Source organism: Marmota marmota, unplaced genomic scaffold, assembly GCF_001458135.2.
Source record: "Marmota marmota marmota unplaced genomic scaffold, marMar, whole genome shotgun sequence".
NCBI lineage: Eukaryota > Metazoa > Chordata > Mammalia > Rodentia > Sciuridae > Marmota > Marmota marmota.
In genome coordinates this window covers 199,208-220,270 of record NW_026005734.1, presented here as the reverse complement: position 1 = coordinate 220,270, position 21,063 = coordinate 199,208, and the positions used below count along the sequence as shown (strand labels likewise).

Sequence of the window (21,063 nt, the reverse complement as noted above, 5' to 3'; positions counted from 1 at the left end):
TTCCTCCAGGCTCTCAGAGCACAGAGCCACACCTGGTTGAAATACTTTGGTCAGTCTCTGGCCTGTACCCCAGGGGAACTGTAGATCCCCTCTCCCTAGAAGCATTCAGCTGGGAGGCTAACATTTGTGGTGTGGTTAGGATACCCCCTGCTGTTCACATCATCATAGAAGAATGCCTTCCACTTCAGAAGTGTCATGGGCTCAAGAGCCGCTCTGTCTAGGTCTTTCCAGTCTTGAGGGCAATTAAGTTCAAGACTGAGTGATTTCAGCATTTGCTCTGCAAATGGCCACCAGGGCCCATCCTCTTTCTCTGCCTTCTTTACCTCCTTCAGGACACCCAATGCTTGTGGATACCAAGTGGCAGGGTGCTGTGGGGTGGGGGCCATGTTGACTGGGAAGGCTTGTACTCCCTTACCCCACTTCTCATCTCTTATCCTCCTGGCTGGTAACTTCTGCAGGCTCTCAGAGCACAGAGCCCACCTGATCACAATGCTTTTGTGGGACGAATTATTGATCTTCAAAAGGATCTCTGCCTCCGGGAATGGGTTTCTGGGAGACCACGGCTTGGGCCTGCCTGGTGGCCTGGTCATTTCTAAGCTGCCATAGTCCCTTACTGGCTTGGGCATTGCCCCACAAGGAGGCAGTTGCCATGGACTCAGGGAAGGATATAACCTTTGTCTGTCAGTAGAAGATGCACCTGCACAACTGTGGCCACCTGTTCCTGCACATGAAGGCCAGCATCACCATGTCCTGTCTCTCTCCCTCCTGCAGCTGTGGGGTTGCTGGCTGTGAAGTAGATTCTCACCCCTTTCCTGTGCCTGCTGTGGGTGCTTGCTTTGAGATAGATTGTCACCTGACCTTTTTCCTCTTGCCTGTGTGTTTTCTTGACTAGTCTCAACAAAGATTTATCCATTTCATTGATCTTTAAAATGACAAAGCTTTTTTTCATTGATATTTTGTACTGTTAGTTTTATTCTCTGTTTCATTTATGTCCACTTTATGTCAACAAGACTTATATACTTTTAATATTTTATTTGATCAGCTCAATAATATATAATTATTTGTCATATTAAAAATAAAAAAATGCATAAACAAAATGTTATAAGAGTCATTTCTTCCTGCCTATATTTTCTATATAAAATCTCTCTGTCATAACCTCCTCAAATTATTACCTGTTCTTCATACCAAATACAAATACAGTAATTTTCCTTTGCCTTACGTCCCTAATATCATTATATATCTAATTAATAATCATATTTTGTACAATACCTTTTCATAAGTGAACAAACATGATATTGCAACTGATAAACAGAGTTTTCCCAATTGTTTACTTTCCCAGTGGGTTAGTTTCTGTCTCCTGAGCCTCAGTGAAACCTCAGGACTTGCTCTGGGGTTCTCACTCAGCTCCTCCCAGAGTCCAGTTGGATGCTGGGATCTCTTTCCCTAAACATGATCCCTCACTTGCAAACACTCTGTATTTGATTGCTTAGGTCTGCTTTATTTCTAGGGGTGGGTTTCAGGGGTTCTCCAGCTCTGAGCCACATCCCCCACTGCTGTGTATGTTATTTAGAGGTAGAAACTTATTGAGTTTCTTAGTGCCTTGCCTTTTCTGAGGCTGGCTTTGCATTTATTATCCTCGTGTCCCAGCCTCCCGAGCCAATGAGAGTACAGGTGTGTGCCATTGTACCCTGCGTATGCCTTTTTCAATGAGTACAATATTTGGACTTAGTTATAGAATTAAATTCAGGGATTTGACAGTTGAAAACCTTTTATTTATTTGTTTTTCTTCTAATTTGTTACATATGACAGCAATATGCTGACAATTTATATTACAGATAGAGAACACAAGGTTTTCATATCTATACTTGTACACAAAGTATAGTCACACCATTCATGTCCTTATACATGTACTTAGGATAATGACGTCCATCTCATTCCACCACCTTTTCTACCCTCATATGCCTCACTTTCCCTCCCACCCATTTGCCCTATCTAGAGTCCCTCCCATGCTCCACTCCCCCCAAAAGCAATTATGAATCAGCATCATTACATCACAGAAAACATTCAGCTTTTGGTATTGGGGGATAGGCTAACTTCATGTAACATTGTATTCACCAACTCCATCCATTTACCTGCAAATGCTATGATTCTATTCTTTTTTAATGCTGAATAATATTCCATTGTGTGTGTGTGTGTGTGTGTGTGTGTGTGTATATATATATATATATATATATATATATATATATATATATATATATATATAATATTTTCTTTTTCCATTCATATACTGAAGGGTATCTAGGTTGATTCCACCATTTAGCTATTGTGAATTGTGCTGCTATAAACAATGATATTGCTGTGTCTCTGTATTATGCCATTTTTAAATCCTTTGTGTATAGTCCAAGGAGAGGGATAGCTGGGTCAAATGGTGGTTCCATTCCCAGATTTCCAAGGAATCTCCATACTGCTTTCCATATTGGTTGCACCAATTTGCAGTCCCACCAGTAATGTATGAGTGTGCCTTTTCCCCACATGCTCCCCAACACTTATTGTTGTTTGTATTCTTGATAACAGCCATTCTGACTGGAGTGAGATGAAATCTTAGAGTAGTTTTGATTTGCATTTCTCTACTAGCTAGAGATGTGGAACATTTTTCCATGTTTGTTGATTGATTGTATATCCTATCCTGAGAAATGTCTGTTAAGTTCCTGAGCCCTTTTATTGATTAGGTTATTTGTTTCTTTGGTGTTTTGATTTTGGGGTTCTTCATGTATCCTAGAGATTAGTGCTCTATCTGAGGTGTGTGTGTGGTAAAAATTTGCTCCCAAAATGTAGCCTCTCTATTCCCTGCACTGATTGTTTCTCTTGGTAGGAAGAAGATTTTTAGTTTGAATCCACCCCATTTATTGATTCTTCATTTTAATTCTTGCATTATAAGAGTCTTATTAATGAAGTTGAGGCCTAATCAGACATGATGGAGATTTGGGAGATTTGGGCCTACTTTTTCTTTTACTAGATGTGTCATGGTTTAATTCCTAGGTCCTTGATACACTTTGAGTGGAGTTTGTGAATAGTGAGAGATAGGGGTTTAATTTCATTTTGTTGCATAGTGTTTTCTAGTTTTCCCAGCACCATTTGTTGAAGACAATGTCTTTTCTCTCCAATGTATGTTTTTACGGCCATTTTCTAATATTAGATAAGTGTAATTGTGTGGGTTAGTCTCTGTGTCCTCTGTTCTGTACCATTGATTACAGGTCCATCTTGGTAACAATACCATGCTGTTTTTGTTACTACTGCTCTGCAGTAGAGTTTAAGGCCTGGTGTAGTGATGTCACCTGCTTCATTCTTCTTGCTAAGGATTGCTGTAGCTATTCTGGATCTTGTATTTTTCTAGGTGAATTTCATGTCTGCTTTTTCTATTTCTCGAAGAATGTCATTGGGATTTTAATTGGAATTGCATTAAATCTGTATAGTGTTTTGATATTATGGTCATTTTGACAATATTATTTCTGCCTATCTAAGGACAAGGGAGATCTTTCATCTTCTAAGGTCTTCTTTAATTTCTTTCTTCAGCATTCTGAGGTTTCTGTTGTAGAGGTCTTTCACTTCTTTCATTCAGCTGATACACAAGTTTTTTTTTTTTTTTTTGAGGTTGTTGTAAATGGGGTTAGTTTTCCTTGTTTCTCTTTCAGAGGATTTGCACTAATATACCAAAATGCCTTTGACTTATGGGTGTTGGTTCTATATTCTGCTACTTTGATGAATTCAGGCACTAGTTCTAGAAGTTTTCAGTTGAAATTTTTTGAGTCTTCTAGGTATAGAATCATATCACCAGAAAGAGTGTTACTTTCAGTTCTTCTTTTCCTATTCATGTTCCTTTAATTTCCTTTCTGTCTAATTGCTCTGTCCAGTGTTTCAAGAACTATGTTTTATAGAAGTGGTGACAGAAGGCATCCCTGTCTTGTTCCAGTTTTTAGAGGGAATGCTTTAAATTTTTCTCCATTTAGAATGATGTTGGCCTGGGATTAGCATAGATAGCTTTTGTGATGTTGAGAAATGTTCCTGTTATCCCCAGTTTTTCTAATGTTTTGAACATGAAGGGTGCTGTATTTTGCCAAATGATTTTTCTGCATCTATTGAGATGATCAAATGATTCTTATCTTTAAGTCTATTGATGTGATGAGTTACATTTACTGATTTCCATATATTGAACCATCCTTGCATTCCTGGGATGTACCCCACTTGGTTGTAGTGTACTATCTTTTTGATATGTTTTTGTATTTGATTTGCCAGAATTTTATTGAGAATTTTTGCATGTATGTTCATTAGAGATATTGGTCTGAAATTTTCTTTCTTTGATGTGTCTTTGTCTGCCTTTGGAATCAGGGTGATATTGGCCTCATTGCAGAAGTTTGGAAGTGCTCCTCTTTTTCTAATTTATGAAATAATTTGAAGAGTATTGATATAAGTTCTTTTTAAAGGTCTTGTAGTGCCACAGTGTGGCTGGGCACAAATCACGAGCCACTGAAGCAGGAATAAACTTTATTTCTGAACTCCTGTGAACGCCACGCACACGGCCTTCTCCCGGGGCACACCACACCAACCGGAAATCCCTCCTCTGGAAATCCCTCCTCCCGCACTTCCCCAACCAATGGAAACTCTCCAGGAATCCCCATGAGAGCTCCAAAATAGCAGGCCCAGGCGGACAGCAGGGGTCTAATATCTAATTGAATACACATCTTAACATAACCATTATCATCTCAATGGCTCTCAACCAAAAATGCCATGTGTCATTCCTACTTGGCTATGGCTCTCAGCATCTCCCCCCTTCTGTTTAATTAAGCACCAAGCATGTGGCTTAGGGACTGTGCCTGTTAGGCTGTCCAATACTACATATGGCCCTTACCCATCATCGGATGAGCTGACCTCAAGGCGTCAGCCTCCTGTCTTAGGTTAGTACCACTGCAATTGGATCATACCCGTCACTGACTACCGGTCCAGCATACAGCCATACTTGTGGATAGGCCTATGCACCAGTGTGTGGGGGGATGAGGTTCTTTGCCTCACCTCTGTTGGCCCCCAAATTTGGCCTTGGTGCCAGTGGGGGGGTGAGGTTCTTTGCCTCACCTCTGTTGCCCCCCAATTTTTAGACCATCACTAGCAGAAGGGAGGAGGATAGAGAAATGCCATGACATTAAGCCAATTGATGGCTCCTTTGGAAAAATTGTACCACCTGTGACACCATCAGCAAAGATACTCCAGCATTACCACAATTTGCTACACCAACAGATAGTTCACAATGTATAAAAGTGATACATAGTTCAGGCAAGTTCTGCAAGTAGCTCAAAGTGGAGGAATCTATCAATATGTCCATTTCCTCCCAAAGTAAATTGACTCCTTGATTGAGCATTACTTGTTGAGTTATTATTCATTGATGCATCAGTTTATACAGTTTACTGTGATAGCTATCAAAGAAGCTGTAGTTTGGTTTTATCTTTGTCTTCACCGGCACTGGGATGAAGATAGGAATTCTGACAATGATGGCTAAAAAAAAATACATAACATTCCAACAGGTACTAAGAAAACAATATTCTGAACAATTTACATTATCCTGAACAGAATTATTAAATATAATGAAAAGGAAAAGTGAAAGTAAACAAACAGATCTGTTAACCTCCTTATTTGTTCACATATTAAAACAATCCTCAACAGCTGTTTACCCAATTTAAATTAAACCATTTAAATCACTTGAATAATAAAAATATTTGGATCCATTTTTTCATGAGATCTCCTCATATATGATCTATGGACATATGCACATACAGACATACAACACAAAACACATGTGTGCACACATAACATACAACACATAAAACAATAGTAAAGGCCTTATAGATTTACACAGGTGAAATCTCCATTGCAATGATTAAAAAATCCACAGTCAAAAAATAAAACTTATCAGAAAAACATTAACCTAGGTCTGAATGAGCTCAAAAAATAAAATAGAACTTTATGATGTGGGAAAAGGCAAGAATAAAATAGATATTGAAAAAGACATCCTGGTTACCATCTGGGTTTGACTCTTTTTTGGATATCCCATCCTTTTTCCTGTAACTTGCATAATGGGTCTGAAGTTATTCCCACAAGCAAGCCCCAAGGTTTTTTACACTTGAAATAGGCTTTAATGGTGTTCATTATTCATTAGCCTCCAGGTGTGGGAGAACCACTGTTGCAGATGTAAGAATAGCCAAGCTGGAGCTCTGGATATCAGCTGTTATGGATTTGAGCCAAGTCATTTTCTTTTTGGTCTGTAGAAATTGCTTTAGTTAGTCTCTCTGGAATCCAAATCGGCTGCTGTTCTCCCTGTGGAAACACACAAACAGAACCCTGACTCCAGACAATCACTGGGTCAGGACCTTTCCATTGTCCTGTTAGAATATCCTTCCAAAGTACCTTAGGCTTATGTACATTTTTTGGACACATATGCATTTCCGGAGCACTAAGCCCTGATGAATCCAAATTTAAAAAGTTTAGAGTAAAAAGGGTTATTTTAAGTTTATCTTTGGGGGATATATACCCCTTCCCAATTCCCTCTTTTTGCTTTAATAAGTACATTTTAATAGTTTGATGAGCTCTTTCAACTATGCCTTGTCCCTGTGGATTGTATGGGATTCCTGTTATATGAGTAATGCCAAATGATGAGCAAAATTGCTTAAAAGAGGTAGAAGTATAGCCAGGACCATTATCTGTTTTTAACTGTTTTGGAATGCCCACAGTGGCAAAATTTTGTAAGCAAAATTTTTTAGTTTTTTCTCAGGCATGAAGGGAGCCCATCAAAAATCTGGAAGAAGTATCAACTGTAACATGCAAATATTTTAATTTTCCAAATTCTGGCAAGTGTGTGACGTCCATCTGCCAAATATGGTTAGCATAAGGTTCATTAGCTCCCTGTATTACCTTAGATAATTGACCTTGTGAATCTCCATGTCCTTGTAAAGTCTTCCATGCCCTAACTGCTTCTGCAGCAATTTGTGAGTAGATAGCAAGATCATATCTAATTTGTTGCTGCTGATCCTCATAAGGTCCTTTTCCTAACAACATATCTAGATTTCTCTGAGGATAACCAGCTGCTGCATATTCCCTAGCCATCTCCATGCAAAATTCCTCATTGGCAACCTTCCATAACAAATATTGCCCTCCATTTAGCACAGCTTTACACATACTAGCCCAATCTGCTGGCGTCATGTCCAAGTTGGCAATGGATTCGACAATGCTTACAGTGAAGGGTGCTTGGGGACCATAGATTGTTACTGCCTCCTTTAACTGCTTCACTGTTTTGAAATCTATAGCACGGTGAATTCACTGCCCTCCTGCTCACGTACAGGGCATGCTAATCTTTGAGGTCCTGTCTCAGGATCCCATCTATCAACTATGGGTTTGGGAGCCCCATAGGTGGAGCTGTTGGTTGGACACTTACGCCCTCTGATGATAGAAAAGTGTTAGTAGCAACCTCCTGTTGTAACATTTTCCATGATAGTTCTTCCTCCTTTAAATTTTCTTCTTCTGTCTGACTAGATCAAGAGACCTTCTTGTTTACTTGATCTACAATGTCTTTCTCCATGGTCTGAACCTCTAACAATTTACTTAATACTCTTTTGGTTTGTTTTTTACTAATTTCTAATCTACTACACAGATAACACAACCCAACAAGATAAGACAAAACAAAACCAAAACAGAATGGAACAAAAAATCGTTGTATCAATTTTCCTATTTTCTTGAAATGTATTTTCGTGGTCTATCTCTATCTCTTCCTCAGGCCTGAACAACTTCAAACCTTGAGCCAACCATTTTTCCCATTTTGCCTGAGAAATTTCTAGGGATAGGAAGCTTGAAACAAAAACAAAAGAAATCAAAACAAGAACACATTGTTTTTTGAAATGGTCACCCATTCTCTCGCCTTCCCTCAGGGGCAAGCAATTTTACTTACCCCCAAGCTTCAGGCGTTCCCTGCACGGGCCACCAAATGCCACAGTTTGGCAGGGCACAAATCATGAGCCACTCAAGCAGGAACAAACTTTATTTCTGAACTCCCCCAAATGCCACCCACGCGGCCTTCTCCAGGACACCACACACCAACAGGAACTTCCTCCACCGTAACTTCACCAACCAATGAGAACTCTCCAGGAATCCCCATGAGAGCTCAACCGGAACTCAATGGGAACTCAATGGGAACTCCGCAAGAACTCAAAAGTACTGGCAAAATGCTAGGTTCCATCCCAACTCGGCTGTGGCTCTCAACACCTCCTGTGTCAAAGTGTGCAGTGCAGGGACCCAGCAGAATCAGAGTGGGAAAGTGTACATCCTTGTCCCTGTCCTGAGCCAAGAGGAATTCTTTTTTTTTCCCATTCAGTATGGTGGTGGCTTTGGGTTTGTCATATGTAGTTTTTAGAAGGTCGAGATGAGGCCCTCATACCTCTAGCTTCTCCAGTGGTTTAAACATGATGGGGTGCTGAAGTTTGTCCAATGTCTTTTCTGTACCTGTGATGTGATGGTGTGCTCTTGTCCTTACCTCTATTTATGTGGTGAATCACTGATGGATATTTACGTTATGGATCTGTCTATGTTGAGCCAACCTCCCAACCCTGTGGTGGTGACCACATACTCATGGTCACCACCTTCTTATATGTTTTTGAATGTATTTTGTAAATATTTTGTTAAGGAACCATATATCTATGTTGATCAATGCTATTTGTCTGAAGTCTTCTTTTTTGGATGTGTGTTTGTTTGGTTTTAGTACCAGGGTGTTACTGGATTTTTAGGATGATTTTTTAATGTTTCTCCTTTTCCATTTCACAGAATACTAGGAGGAGATTGGTCTTATCTCTCTTTAACTTCACTTAGAATTAACTAAGAATCTTTTTCTGAGCTTTTCTCTCATGGAATAACTTTAATGGCGTTTCAATTTCATTGCTTGATATTTTTCTGTTTTAGATTTTTATATTTTTGTGCTACAATTTGTGTGGGTCACATGTGTTTAGAATTTCCTCAATTTCTTAAGTTTTTCTAGTTTATTGGAGGATATTTCTCAACATAGTCTCTAATAATCTTATGGATATCAGAGTAGCCATATCTTGTCTTTTAATTCTATTTTTGTTTTGGTTTGTGTCTTTTGTTTTTTATTAACTTTAGTTCCTTCATGATTTTTCAATCTTCTTTATGTTTCCTAGGAACCATCTCTGTGTTTCTTTGGTTGTTTGCATTGTTAACATAGTTTCTAAAAACTCATAACCATAGCAATTATGCAAGAGAAGGAAATTAAAGGGTTACAGAGGAAAGATAGAAGTCTGACTATGTGCTTGCAGGGGGTGGGATCCAATAAATAGAAGGACCAATGTCTTCATCAGATGCTTCCAGATCTGGTAAACAACTTTAGCAATGTAGTTAAATACATCATACATACAGAAGTAACCCACTTTCTTATATTACTAAAATAGGTCTGCTGAGAAAAAAGTCAGGAAAATGGTCCTATTCAAAATAACCTTAAGACAGACATCAAGATGGTGGGCCAGAAAGAGTCACCATTCTGTGACACTCCATGACCCAGGTCTCACTTGGTCCAACTACAACATCTCAGAGAGTATGAGAGGACCCCTAAACAGTGGATTTTCACAGAAATCACCAGTACTGTGACCACCATGCCGAAATCAGAGCCTCTGTGTTCGAGTCGGACTCTGGATTTCAGGCCAAAAGCCTGCAGTTCTAGCTCATGCATGACACTCAAGTGGCTTAGCAGAACCACCTATCAGCACCTTTGCAGAACTCCACACTGCACTTGGCTCCAACACTGGTTACTGGGCTGCTACATATCCACAACACAAGGCCATTTCCCAGCTCCCCCACCTCAACAGAAATCCCAGCACTGGAAGCAGAACAACTCCTACTTGGAAAACCTTTCTAGCCATTTCTGTGGGTGTGGTTCTCAGATCGAATCTCCATCTGAGTAGCATGTCATCCTACACCTGACCTCCAGATCATTGTCCACAGCCAGAAACTGTAAACCTTTTTATGAAACTACTGATTATATTTTAAATAATAATTGAATCCAACATTTCTGGACATTGAAACAAAGCTGTAAATATCTTTATAATAACAAATTGTTCATAGGTGATATATTGTTGATATTGGGACCTATTAACATTATCCTTCCCCAAAAAGGGGTGCTCTTGGAACACTACAAGAGCACTACAAATCTATAGGGTAAAAACAAAAACCCTATACCCACAGAGCTTGAAAGGAAGACACATGAGCAACATGAAAAGACATGGGAAGAAAGAACCACAAACAAGTCAAGGCAACACTTCATTAGAATCATTGGCAGCTAAAGCAGAAAAATGACAGAGAAAGACTTCAGGATACACATGATTAAAATGTTCTGGAAACTCAAAAGAAGACATAATATAACAAATACAAGCAGTGAAAGTTCACTTCAACAATGAGCTACATAAACAAATCCAAGAAGGAAAAGATCACCTCAACAGGGAGATAAAGGTTCTTAAAAAAAAAAAAAAAAACAGAAATCCTTGAAATGAAAGAAATAACAAACCAAATTAAAAACTCAAATGAAAGCATGGCCAACAGAGTAGACCACTTGGAAGACAGGACATTAGACAATGAAGATAAAATAAATCATCTTGAATAGACCATGGACCACATGGTGAAAATGGTAAGAATCCATGAGCAGAACATTCAAGAAATATGGGATAGCATAAAAGTACCAAATTGAAGAGTTATTGGGATAGTGGAAGGCATAGAGGTCCAAACCAAAGGAATGAAGAACTTATTCAATGAAATAATATCAGAAAACTTTCCAAACATGAAGAATGTATTGGAAATCCAATTTCAAGAAGGATGCCAAATGTACAAAATCACAACAGATCCACATCAAAGCACATTATAATGAAAATGCCCAACATACAGAATAAAGAGAGAATTTCAAAAGCCACAAGAGAAAGGAATCAGATTACAAATAGTGGAAAACTAATTAGGATAATGGCAGATTTTTCAACACGACCCTGAAAGCTAGAAGATCCTGCCACAACATGTATCGAGCTCTGAAAGAAAATGGAGCCAACCAAGAATCTTGTATCCAGCAAAATTAAGCTTCAGGTTTGAAGATGAAATGAAAATCTTCCATGATAAACAAAAGTTAAAAGAATTTATAGCTAGAAAACTGGCACTACAAAACATCCTTGGCAAAATATTCCATGAAGAGGAAATGAAAAATGACAATGAAAATTAGAAGAATGAGGTAGTACCCTAAAGGAAAAACTAATCAAAGAGGAAAACAAGCCAAGTTAAATAACAAAAATAAACAGATATTGCTGGAAATACAAACCATGTCTCAATAATAATCCTAAATATTAATGGCTTAACTCACCAACCACAAGACATAGGCTAGCAGTTGGATTAACAAAAAAGTACCCAACAATATGCTGCCTCCAGGAGACTCATCTGATAGAAAAGGCCATATACAGACTGAAGGTGAAAGGTTGGGAAAAATCATATCGCTCACATGGGCTGCGGAAGCCAGCAGGGGTTTCCATCCTCATATCCAATAAAGTAGACTTCAAGCCAAGGTTAATCAAAAGGGACAAAGATGGACATTACAAGTGAGAAGTGGCTGCAGCACTGAGCAGAGGAGGCAGATATCAGAAGTGGCTGGGTGGGCGCCATGGGGGGATCACCACTGTCGAGGTGGTGAAGTGTAAGATCCAGGTTCTGCAGCAGCAAGTGGATGATGCCCAGGAGAGGGCTGGGCACCTCCAGCAGGAAGATGAGGGAGAAGGGCAGCCTGGGAACAGGCTGAGGTAGACTCCTTGAAACGCAGGATCCAACTGGCTGAAGAGGAGCTGGACCTTGCTCAGGAGCACCTCACTACTGCCCTGGACCATGCTCAGGAGCGCCTACTACCGCCCTGGACCGTGCTCAGGAGCACCTCACTACTGCCCTGCAAAAGCTGGAGGAAGCAGAAAAGCTGCGGATGAGAGTGAGAGATTTTTGAAGGTTACTGAAAACCGGGCCCTAAAAGATGAATAAAAGATGGATCTCCAGGAAATCCAACTCAAAGAAGCTAAGCACATTGCACAAGAAGTAGGCAGGCCTATGAAGAGGTGGCTCCTAAGTTAGTGATCACTGAAGGAGACTTCGAATGCACAGAGGAACGAGCTGAGCTGGCAGAGTCCTGTTGCTGAGATATGGATGAGCAGATAAGACTGATGGACCAGAACCTGAGTGTCTGAATGCTGCTGAAGAAGAGTCTCTCAAAATAAGAAAAAGACAAATATGAGAAAAAATAAATATTCTCACTGATAAATTCAAGGAGGCAGAGACCCGTGCTGAGTTTGCCAAACTGGAAAAGACAACTGATGATTTGGAAGATAAGCTGAAATGCACCAATGAGGAGCACCTTGTACAAAAAGGATGCTGGCCCAGACTCTCCTTGACCTGAACGAGATGTAGACTCACCAGTCCTACCCTGTGGCTGCTCCTCCCACTGACCCTGACTCCACCGGAGGCCAGCCAACCCAAAGCTGACATTGAAACTGAGGGTGGTCTTTAACTGGAAGGCTGCTTTCTCCTTCCAACACCTCCTCTACCCCCACCCCATTGTCCTTTTCACCAAACTGTCTCTGCTTCTTCCCAGAGATTCCAGCTGGGCTAGAGGCTGAGCACCTTTGGGGACAGCATTTAAGGGAATGTGAGCACAACGCAAAGTGTCTCTAAAAGCACGTTGTGATGTACACACTTTGTAATTACTTTTTTGTTGTTACAGTAACCATTTGTAAACATTCCAAATAATTTCATAGCTCTGAAGCAGCACTCTAATTCCCTTCTCACTTTGGAAGGTAACTTTCCAGCCTAATCCCTATTGCCCTCTCCATAGAGGAGGAAAAGAGGAATGGGCCTCCCTTATTGAGGGCCAAACAGAGCCCAGGAAAGACTCTACTATGGCAAACCCCATTGCTCTATGCAAAGTACTGGCCAAACCAGAAAGGTGATTCCAAGAGGAGTTCTCCAAAAAATGAAAACCTTGCCATTCAGGTTTTGTTTTATTTTTAGCTTTAAGGTATCTTTAGACAACATGATTCTGTTTTATTTTTTTTATCAGAAATGACCAAATTAACATGGTGAGACCTCTGAGATTTTTTTTGTTTTTCTGGTTATGGGGATTGAACCCAGGGCCTTGTGCATATTTGGCAAATGCTCTACCACTGAGCCATAATCTTAGCCCTGAAACCAAATTTTTCTCCCATCTCTACCTACTTCCCAAATGGTCAAAGAATGGACCATGAGCCCCTTAATCTTGTGGTGACCACTTAATTGCTCTCCTGCATGCTTGAAAAGAAAGAAAGAAAGAAAGAAAGAAAGAAAGAAAGAAAGAAAAGTATGTTTTGGCCACTGATTTCACCATATGAAACTCATCTCACCAACCTTTTCTGGCTCTGAAGCTGCTCTATCTAAAAGTGCCATCTCATTTCGCTTTGTATCAGTCAGTGATGGAGAATCTTGAATAGCTTATGTACACAACTTTTTAAAATTTTATGTTATTTAGAAAGTGCATCTTTCAGGTTGGGCTACCTGGTCACCCTACCTGACTGTGAGGGTCCTGCAGTGTGGGCTGGCAGTGTGGGCTGGCAGTGTGCTGATGTTTCAAAGTTTCTTTCCCAGCCCAACCCCCACTTTAGGTGAGGTTTCTGTGAGGTCTGTACATCCTGCAGCTGATTGGCTTAAAGTGTATTCTCCTTTGTTGTGGTCTCCTTGGGGCCAGTTGGGAGAAAGATAAAAAACAGTGCGACTTTTTTGATACTGGATATACAAGTGTCTTTTTGAAATAAAAAAAAAAAAACAGTGACTCAAAAAAAAAAGATGGGCATTACATATTGCTCAAGGGAACCATACTCCAACAAGACATAACAATCATAAATATATATGTCCCAAACAATGGTGCCGCTATGTTCATTAAACAAACTCTTCCAAAGTTCAAGAGTAAATTGACCACAACACAATAATCTTGGGTGACATTAACACACCTCTCTCATCACTGGACAGAACATCCAAACAAAAGTTGAATAAAGAAACTATAGATCTCAATGACACAATCAATAACTTGGACTTAACTGACACATATAGAATATTCAACCTGTATCAAGCAACTCTTAGCAAATAAAAAAAAGTAGAGATACTACCATGCATTTTATCAGATCATAATAGAGTGAAATTGAAAATAAACAACAAAAAATAAAATAATATAAAAATTTCTCCATTACCTGGACACTAGACAATATGCTACTGAATGAAAAATGGGTTGCAGAAGACATCAAGGAGGAGATTAAACAATTCTTAGAGGTAAATAAGAACATAGACACAAAATATCAAAATCTCTGGGACACTATGAAAGCAGTACTAAGAGAAAAGTTTATTGCATGGAGTTCATTCCTTAAAAGAAGTAAAAGTCAACAGATAAATGACCTCAACTACATTTCAAAGCCCTAGAAAAAGAACAAATCATCAGCAAAAGCAGTAGAAGGCAAGAAATAACTAAAATTAGAGATGAAATTGAAATAAAAGAAACAATTTGTAAAAATTGACAAAATAAAAAGTTGTTTCTTTGAAAAAATAAATCAAATTGACAGACCCTTAACTATGCTAACAAAGAGGAGAGAATCAAATTACCAGCATATGTGATGAAAAAGGTAATATCATAACAGACACTACATAAATACAGAGGATAATTAGAAATTATTTTGAAACTTTATACTCTAATAAAATATAAGACATTGAAGGCATTGATAAATTTCTTTAGTCATACAATTTGCCCAGATTGAGTCAGGAAGATACACACAATTTAAACAGAGCAATATCAAGTGAGGAAATAGAAGACACTATCAGAAGTTTACCAACCAAAAAAAAAACCCAGGACTGGATGGATAAACAGCCAATTCTACAAGACCTTTAAAGAAGAAGTAATACCAATATTCTTCAATTTATTTCAGGAAATAAAAAAAAGAGGCAGTAATTCCAAAGTAATTCTATGAGGCCAATATCAACTTGCTCCCCAAACCAAGCAAAGACACATCAAAGAAAGAAAACTTCATACCAATATCTCTAATGAACATACAGGCAAAAATTCTCAATAAAATTCTGGCAAATTGAATACAAAAACATATCAAAAAGATTGTGCACCATGATCAAGTGGGATTCATCCCAGGGATGCAACATACGGAGATCAATAGATGTAATTCATCACATCAATAGACTTAAAGATAAAAATCATACAATCATCTCAATAGACGAAGAAAAAGCATTTGACAAAATACAGCACCCCTTTATGTTCAAAACACTAGAAAAACTAGGGATAACAGTAACATATCTCAACACTGTAAAGGCTATCTATGCTAACCCCAGGCCAACATCATTCTAAATGGAGAAAAATTGAAGGCATTCCCTCTAAAAACTGGAGCAAGACAGGGATGCCCTTTTTCACCACTTCTATTCAACATAGGTCTTGAAACACTGGCCAGAGCAAGTAGACAGACAAAGAAATCAAAGGGATCTGTATAGAAAAATAACTTAAATTAGCACTATTTGCTTATGATATGATTCTATACCTAGAAGACCCAAGAAGCTCCACCAGAAAACTTCTAGAATGAGTAATTGAATTCAGCAAAGTAGCAGGATATAAAATCAACATACATAAATCAAAGTCATTTCATATATCAGAGTCAAATCCTCAGAAAGGGAAATGAGGGAAACTACCCCATTCTGAATAGCCTCAAAAAAAAAAAAAGATACATGGAAATCAACTTAATGAAAGAGGTGAAAGAAGACCTTAGAAGATGGAAAGATCTACCTTGCTCTTGGATAGGCGGAATTAATATTATCAAAATGACCATATTACCAAAACACTATACTGATTTAATGCAATTATGATCCAAATTCCAATGACATTCCTCACAGAAATAGAAAAAGCAATCATGAAATTCATCTGGAAAAAAATAAGAGACCCAGAATAGCTAAAGCAATCCTTAGCAGGAAGAGTGAAGCAGGTGGCATCTTATACCAGACCTTAAGCTATACTACAGAGCAATAGTAGCAAAAACAGCATGGTATTGGAACCAGACTGGTAAACCAATGGTACAGAATAGAGGTCACAGAGACTAACCCACAAAATTTATATTAAACAAAAATGCCCAAAACATGCACTGGAGAAAAAAAAAGCATCTTCAACAAATGGTTCTGGGAAAATTGGAAATCCATATGCAACAAAATGAAATTAAACCCCTATTTCTCACCATGCACAAAACTAAACTCAAAATGGATCAAGGACCAAAGAATTAAACCAGAGACTCTGTGTCTAATTGAAGAATAAGTAGGCCCTAATTTTCATCATGTGGGATTAGGCACAAACTTCCTTAATAAGACTCCTACAGCACAAGAATTAAAACCAAGAACCAATAAATGCGATGGAATCAAACTAAAAAGTTTCTTCTCAGGAAAAGAAACAATCTCTGAGGTGAACAGAGAGCCTACATCCTGGGAGCAAATCTTTACCCCTCACACATCAGACAGAGCACTAATCTCTAGGGTATATAAAGAACTCAAAAAGGTAAGCACCAAAAACAAACAAACAACAAACAAACAAACAAACAAACAAAAAACCCAAATAACCCAATCAACAAATGGGCCAAGAAACTGAACAGACACTTCTCAGAAGAGGATATACACTCAATCAACAAATATATGAAAAACAAAGTTCATCATCTCTAGCAATTAGAAAAATGCAAATCAAAACTACTCTAAGATATCATTTCACTCCAGTCAGAATGGAGCTATTATGTATAAAAACAATAATAAGTGTTGGGGAGCATGTGGGAGGAAAGACATGCTCATACATTGCTGGTGGGACTGCAAATTGGTGCAGCCAACATGGAAAGCAGTATGAGATTCCTGGGAAATCTGGGAATGGAACCACCATTTGACCCAGCTATCCCTCTCCTCGGACTATACACAAAGGACCTAAAAACAGCATACTACAGGGACACAGCCACATCAATGTTTATAGCAGCAGAGTTCACAATAGCTAAATTGTGGAGCCAACCTAGATGCCCTTCAGCAGATGAATGGATTAAAAAATGTGGCATATATACACAATGGAATATTACTCAGCATTAAAAAAGAATAAAATCAAGGCATTTGCAGGTAAATAGATTGTGTTGGAGAAGTTAATGCTAAATTAATTTAGCCAATCCCCCCAAAATATATGCCGAATGTTTTCTCTAATATAATCAGGATGACCCGTAGTGGAGTAGGGAGGGGGAGCATCAAAGGAATAGATGAATTCTAGATAGGGAAGAGGGGTGGGAGGAAAAGGGAGGGGACAGGGGATTACAAAGGATGGTGGAATGTGATGGACATCATTATCCAAAGTACATGTATGAAAATATGAATTGGGTGTCAACATACTTTATATTCAAAGAGAAATATGAAAAATTGTGGTATATATGTGTAATAAGAATTGTAATGAAAAAAGTACACGTATAAACACATGGATTGGCGTAAACATACTTTATATACAAAGATATGAAAAATTGTGCTCTATATGTGTAATAAGAATTGGAATGCATTCCACTGTCATATATTTAAAAAAATAAAATAAATTAAAAAATAATCTTAAAAATACTTTGAAAAATACAACAAAGGAAGTGAAAAATTTCTATAATAGCAACAGTGAACACCACAGGGGGACATTGTAGAACTTTGATATGGGAAGACCTACCATGTTCTTGAACAGTCAGAATTAATAATATCAAATGGCCAAACTGACCCAAGTGTCACACAGATACCACAAAATCTCCAACAAATACCAAAAACATTCCTAAGAGAAAAAAGAGTCCTAATATTTGTGTGGAGAAATTACAAACACACAACAGCCAAAACAATCCTAAGTAGGAAGAGCAACGTGGAGATATGATGACATCAGACCTCAAATTATTTGAGAGAGCAGCTGGGGTTGTGGGTTAGTGGTAGAGCACTTGTGTGGCACGTGCAAGGTCCTTGGTTTGATCCTCAGCACCACATAAAAATAAATAAGAAAGGGTATTTTGTCCAACTACAGATAAAAAATATAAAACAAAAAGTTATTTGATAGAGCTACTGTATCAAATCCAGCATGGAGCTGGCATCAAAGCAGACATGAGAACAGTGGGACAGAGTAGAAGACACAGAGACAAACCAACATAAGAGTAGTTATCTGGCACTTGAAAATGTTTCTAAAATCATGTTGGAGAAATGACAGCCTAATCAATAGATAGAGCTGGGACAACTGAATATCAATATGTGAAAGGTTATACTAGGTCACTTTCTCCCAGCCTGCAAAACCCAACTCAAAGTTGGCCAGAAATCAAAGAATTAGACTGGACACTCTGCAAGAGCTAGAATCAAATATTGCACCAACCCTCCTCTGTGCTGACACAGACATCGACTTCCTCAACCAGGTTACTAAAGTGCAAAGATCAAAACCAGGAATGAGTAAGTAGGACAGTATCAGATTAAAACCTTCAGCACAGCAATGGAAACAAGCAAGAGTGTGGGAGAGAGGCTTCATAATGGGAGATCATTGTCACCTGCTCCCCAGACAGTGAACTAATATCCAGTATATGTGAACAACCCAAAGCACTTTATGACGAGATAAAAATAACTGAATAAGTAAATGGCAAAGAATGGATCAGACTTCTCAAAGTAGAAAATAATAGTAGCCAACAAATATAGGAAATCATACTGAAAAATCTTAGCAATCAGAAAATGCAAATTGAGACAACAATAAGAATTCATCTCACACCAATTAGAGGGCCATCATCAAGAACACAAATAATAACATGTGTTGGCAAAGATGTGGGAAGAGGTCCAGGGAAGTATTGTTGGTGAGACTTCAACTTAGTGCAGCCATTCTAGAAAGTCAGAATGCACATTTCTTGAAAGAACAGAAATACAGCCACAATATGACACAGCTCTCCTACTCCTTGGTATTTATCCCTAAGAAGTAAATTCAGAAGACCACAGCTATACAGCACCTCAATGTCTGTACCAGGGCTTCTCACAACAGCTCTACTACAGAGAATTCCCAGACGCCCATAACAGATGACTGGATAAAGGGAGCTGGTGTATGTGCAGAACAGGGTTTCACCCAGCCACAGGGAAGAGGGAAAATAGGGCATTTTCTGGTCAATAGAAGGAACTGGAGAATATCATGTTAATTTCAATTATCCAGATTCACAGTGTGAAATGTCAAGTGTTTACTCTGAAATACAAATTCCAGACAAAACAGAGAAAAAAGGGCTGGAGGAATCCCACGGAGATAGAAGAGGGAGGAGGGAGGAGAGGAAGGGGATCAAGGGAGAGGAAAGAGGGACAGAGATGGGAGGGGAGGTGGAAGGAAATTGACCAACCACCTGTGCACCTGTGTGAGGACACCACAGTGGATTTCCCCTTATGTGCTCTAGGAAGCACTAATGTAAACAGATCACTAAAACAGATGTGTTAAGAAAAGGAAGAGACAAAGAGTAAGGAGGGAAGGGTAAAGAGGAGGGGAGGGAGAGAGAAATGTTAGGTTGCTGAAAAAAGGAAATTATGTCCCATGATTTTTTATTATGGCAAATTGAAATGCAATCTATTTATAATTTTGATGAGGTAATAAAAACAGAAGTAAAAATTTAAAAATTCAAATTGTTTCTTTTATATAAGTCACAGATCAGTACATAAAATATGTACGTAGAGCTCCCTTAGGAAGCTGGTTCATGAGAGGCCCCAGATGGTTCATGAGAGGCCCCAGATGCTGGCGTCCAGCCCCACCCCATCGGCACCTGCTCCATCAATAATGAATGAATGAAGACAACGTGGATTATACCAATAATGCTGCTCTCTTCAGCCATTAGGAAGGGTGAAGGTGTGGTAAATGGATGGGGCTGGAGAACATTAGCACAAGGGACATAGGAAAGCTCAGAGCATTGGGATTGAGTGTTTCTTCTCACATGGGGAAGACAGAACAAATAAGAAAAATAAAGGCAACAGGAATCTCAAGATAATAGAACAGATCAGTGAAAGAGGAAGGTGACCAAGGTGAGGGAGGAGGGACAGAGAAAGGGAGGAGCCAGGGGTGAACTGGGCAGATGTGAAGGGCCAGTCCCATGGATCATGCACATGTACAGAGCAGCATAGAGTTTCACTATATAATATAAAATACAGTGTACATAGAGACACAGAGTACATACAGTGTTGATTTAACAAAAAGTCTAAAGAAGAGGAAGAAAAATAACTAGGGCAAAGCAATTGGGGAACAGAGGAAAAGAATGAGGAGGCACAGTGAGAGAAAGAGACATTAAAGTCAATGAGTGTGCATGACCGGGTCACAGTGAATAAGAAGATATCTATGACGTTCTATTTTGAAAAGAAAAATGAAGTGAAAAAATAATCATTTTCAAAGCCATCAAAGTTAATGTAGGCCACAAATACAGAGGCTCCCCTGGGAAGTGAGTACTTGAGAGGACCAGACTCAGAAAACCTTCCCCAAACCTCCTCTGCACCTGCTCCTGGCAGACCTGAGCTCCTGTGTGCTGAGCGCCCCCTGCTGGCCCTGGGCACTCTGCAGGAGGTTTGTGTCTGGGCTCACACTGAGGTCCCCTCACTGTGTCTCTGGCACAGTAATAGGTGGCCGTGTCCTGGGTGGTCATGGAGCTCAGCTGCAGGGAGAACTGGTTCTTGGACGTGTCTCTGGAGATGGACACTCGGCTCTTGAGGGATGGGCTGTAGTTAGTGTTACCATTATACCATATATTTCCTATCCATTCCAGCCCCTTCCCTGGAGGCTGACGGATCCAGCTCCAGCCATAATCACTGGTGATGGAGTAACCAGAGACAGCACAGGTGAGGTACAGGGTCTGCGAGGGCTTCACCAGGCCAGGTCCTGACTCCTGCAGCTGCACCTGGCACAGGACACCTGGGGACAAG

At 39.3% G+C, this 21,063-nt stretch overlaps 1 pseudogene and 1 gene segment (V, D, J or C); one reads left to right on the top strand and one right to left on the bottom strand.

Annotated features, from left to right (window-relative positions):
* The first annotated feature begins 11,794 nt into the window (after positions 1–11,794).
* LOC107160897 lies at positions 11,795–12,519 on the top strand (annotated as a pseudogene).
* A 198-nt stretch (positions 12,520–12,717) lies between these two features.
* Positions 12,718–21,063, bottom strand: part of LOC107160896 — a 12,940-nt gene continuing 4,594 nt past the window's right edge. The window contains 2 exon segments of the V gene segment in view: positions 12,718–12,732; positions 20,742–21,052. Of these exon segments, the coding sequence occupies positions 12,718–12,732; positions 20,742–21,052 (326 nt within the window).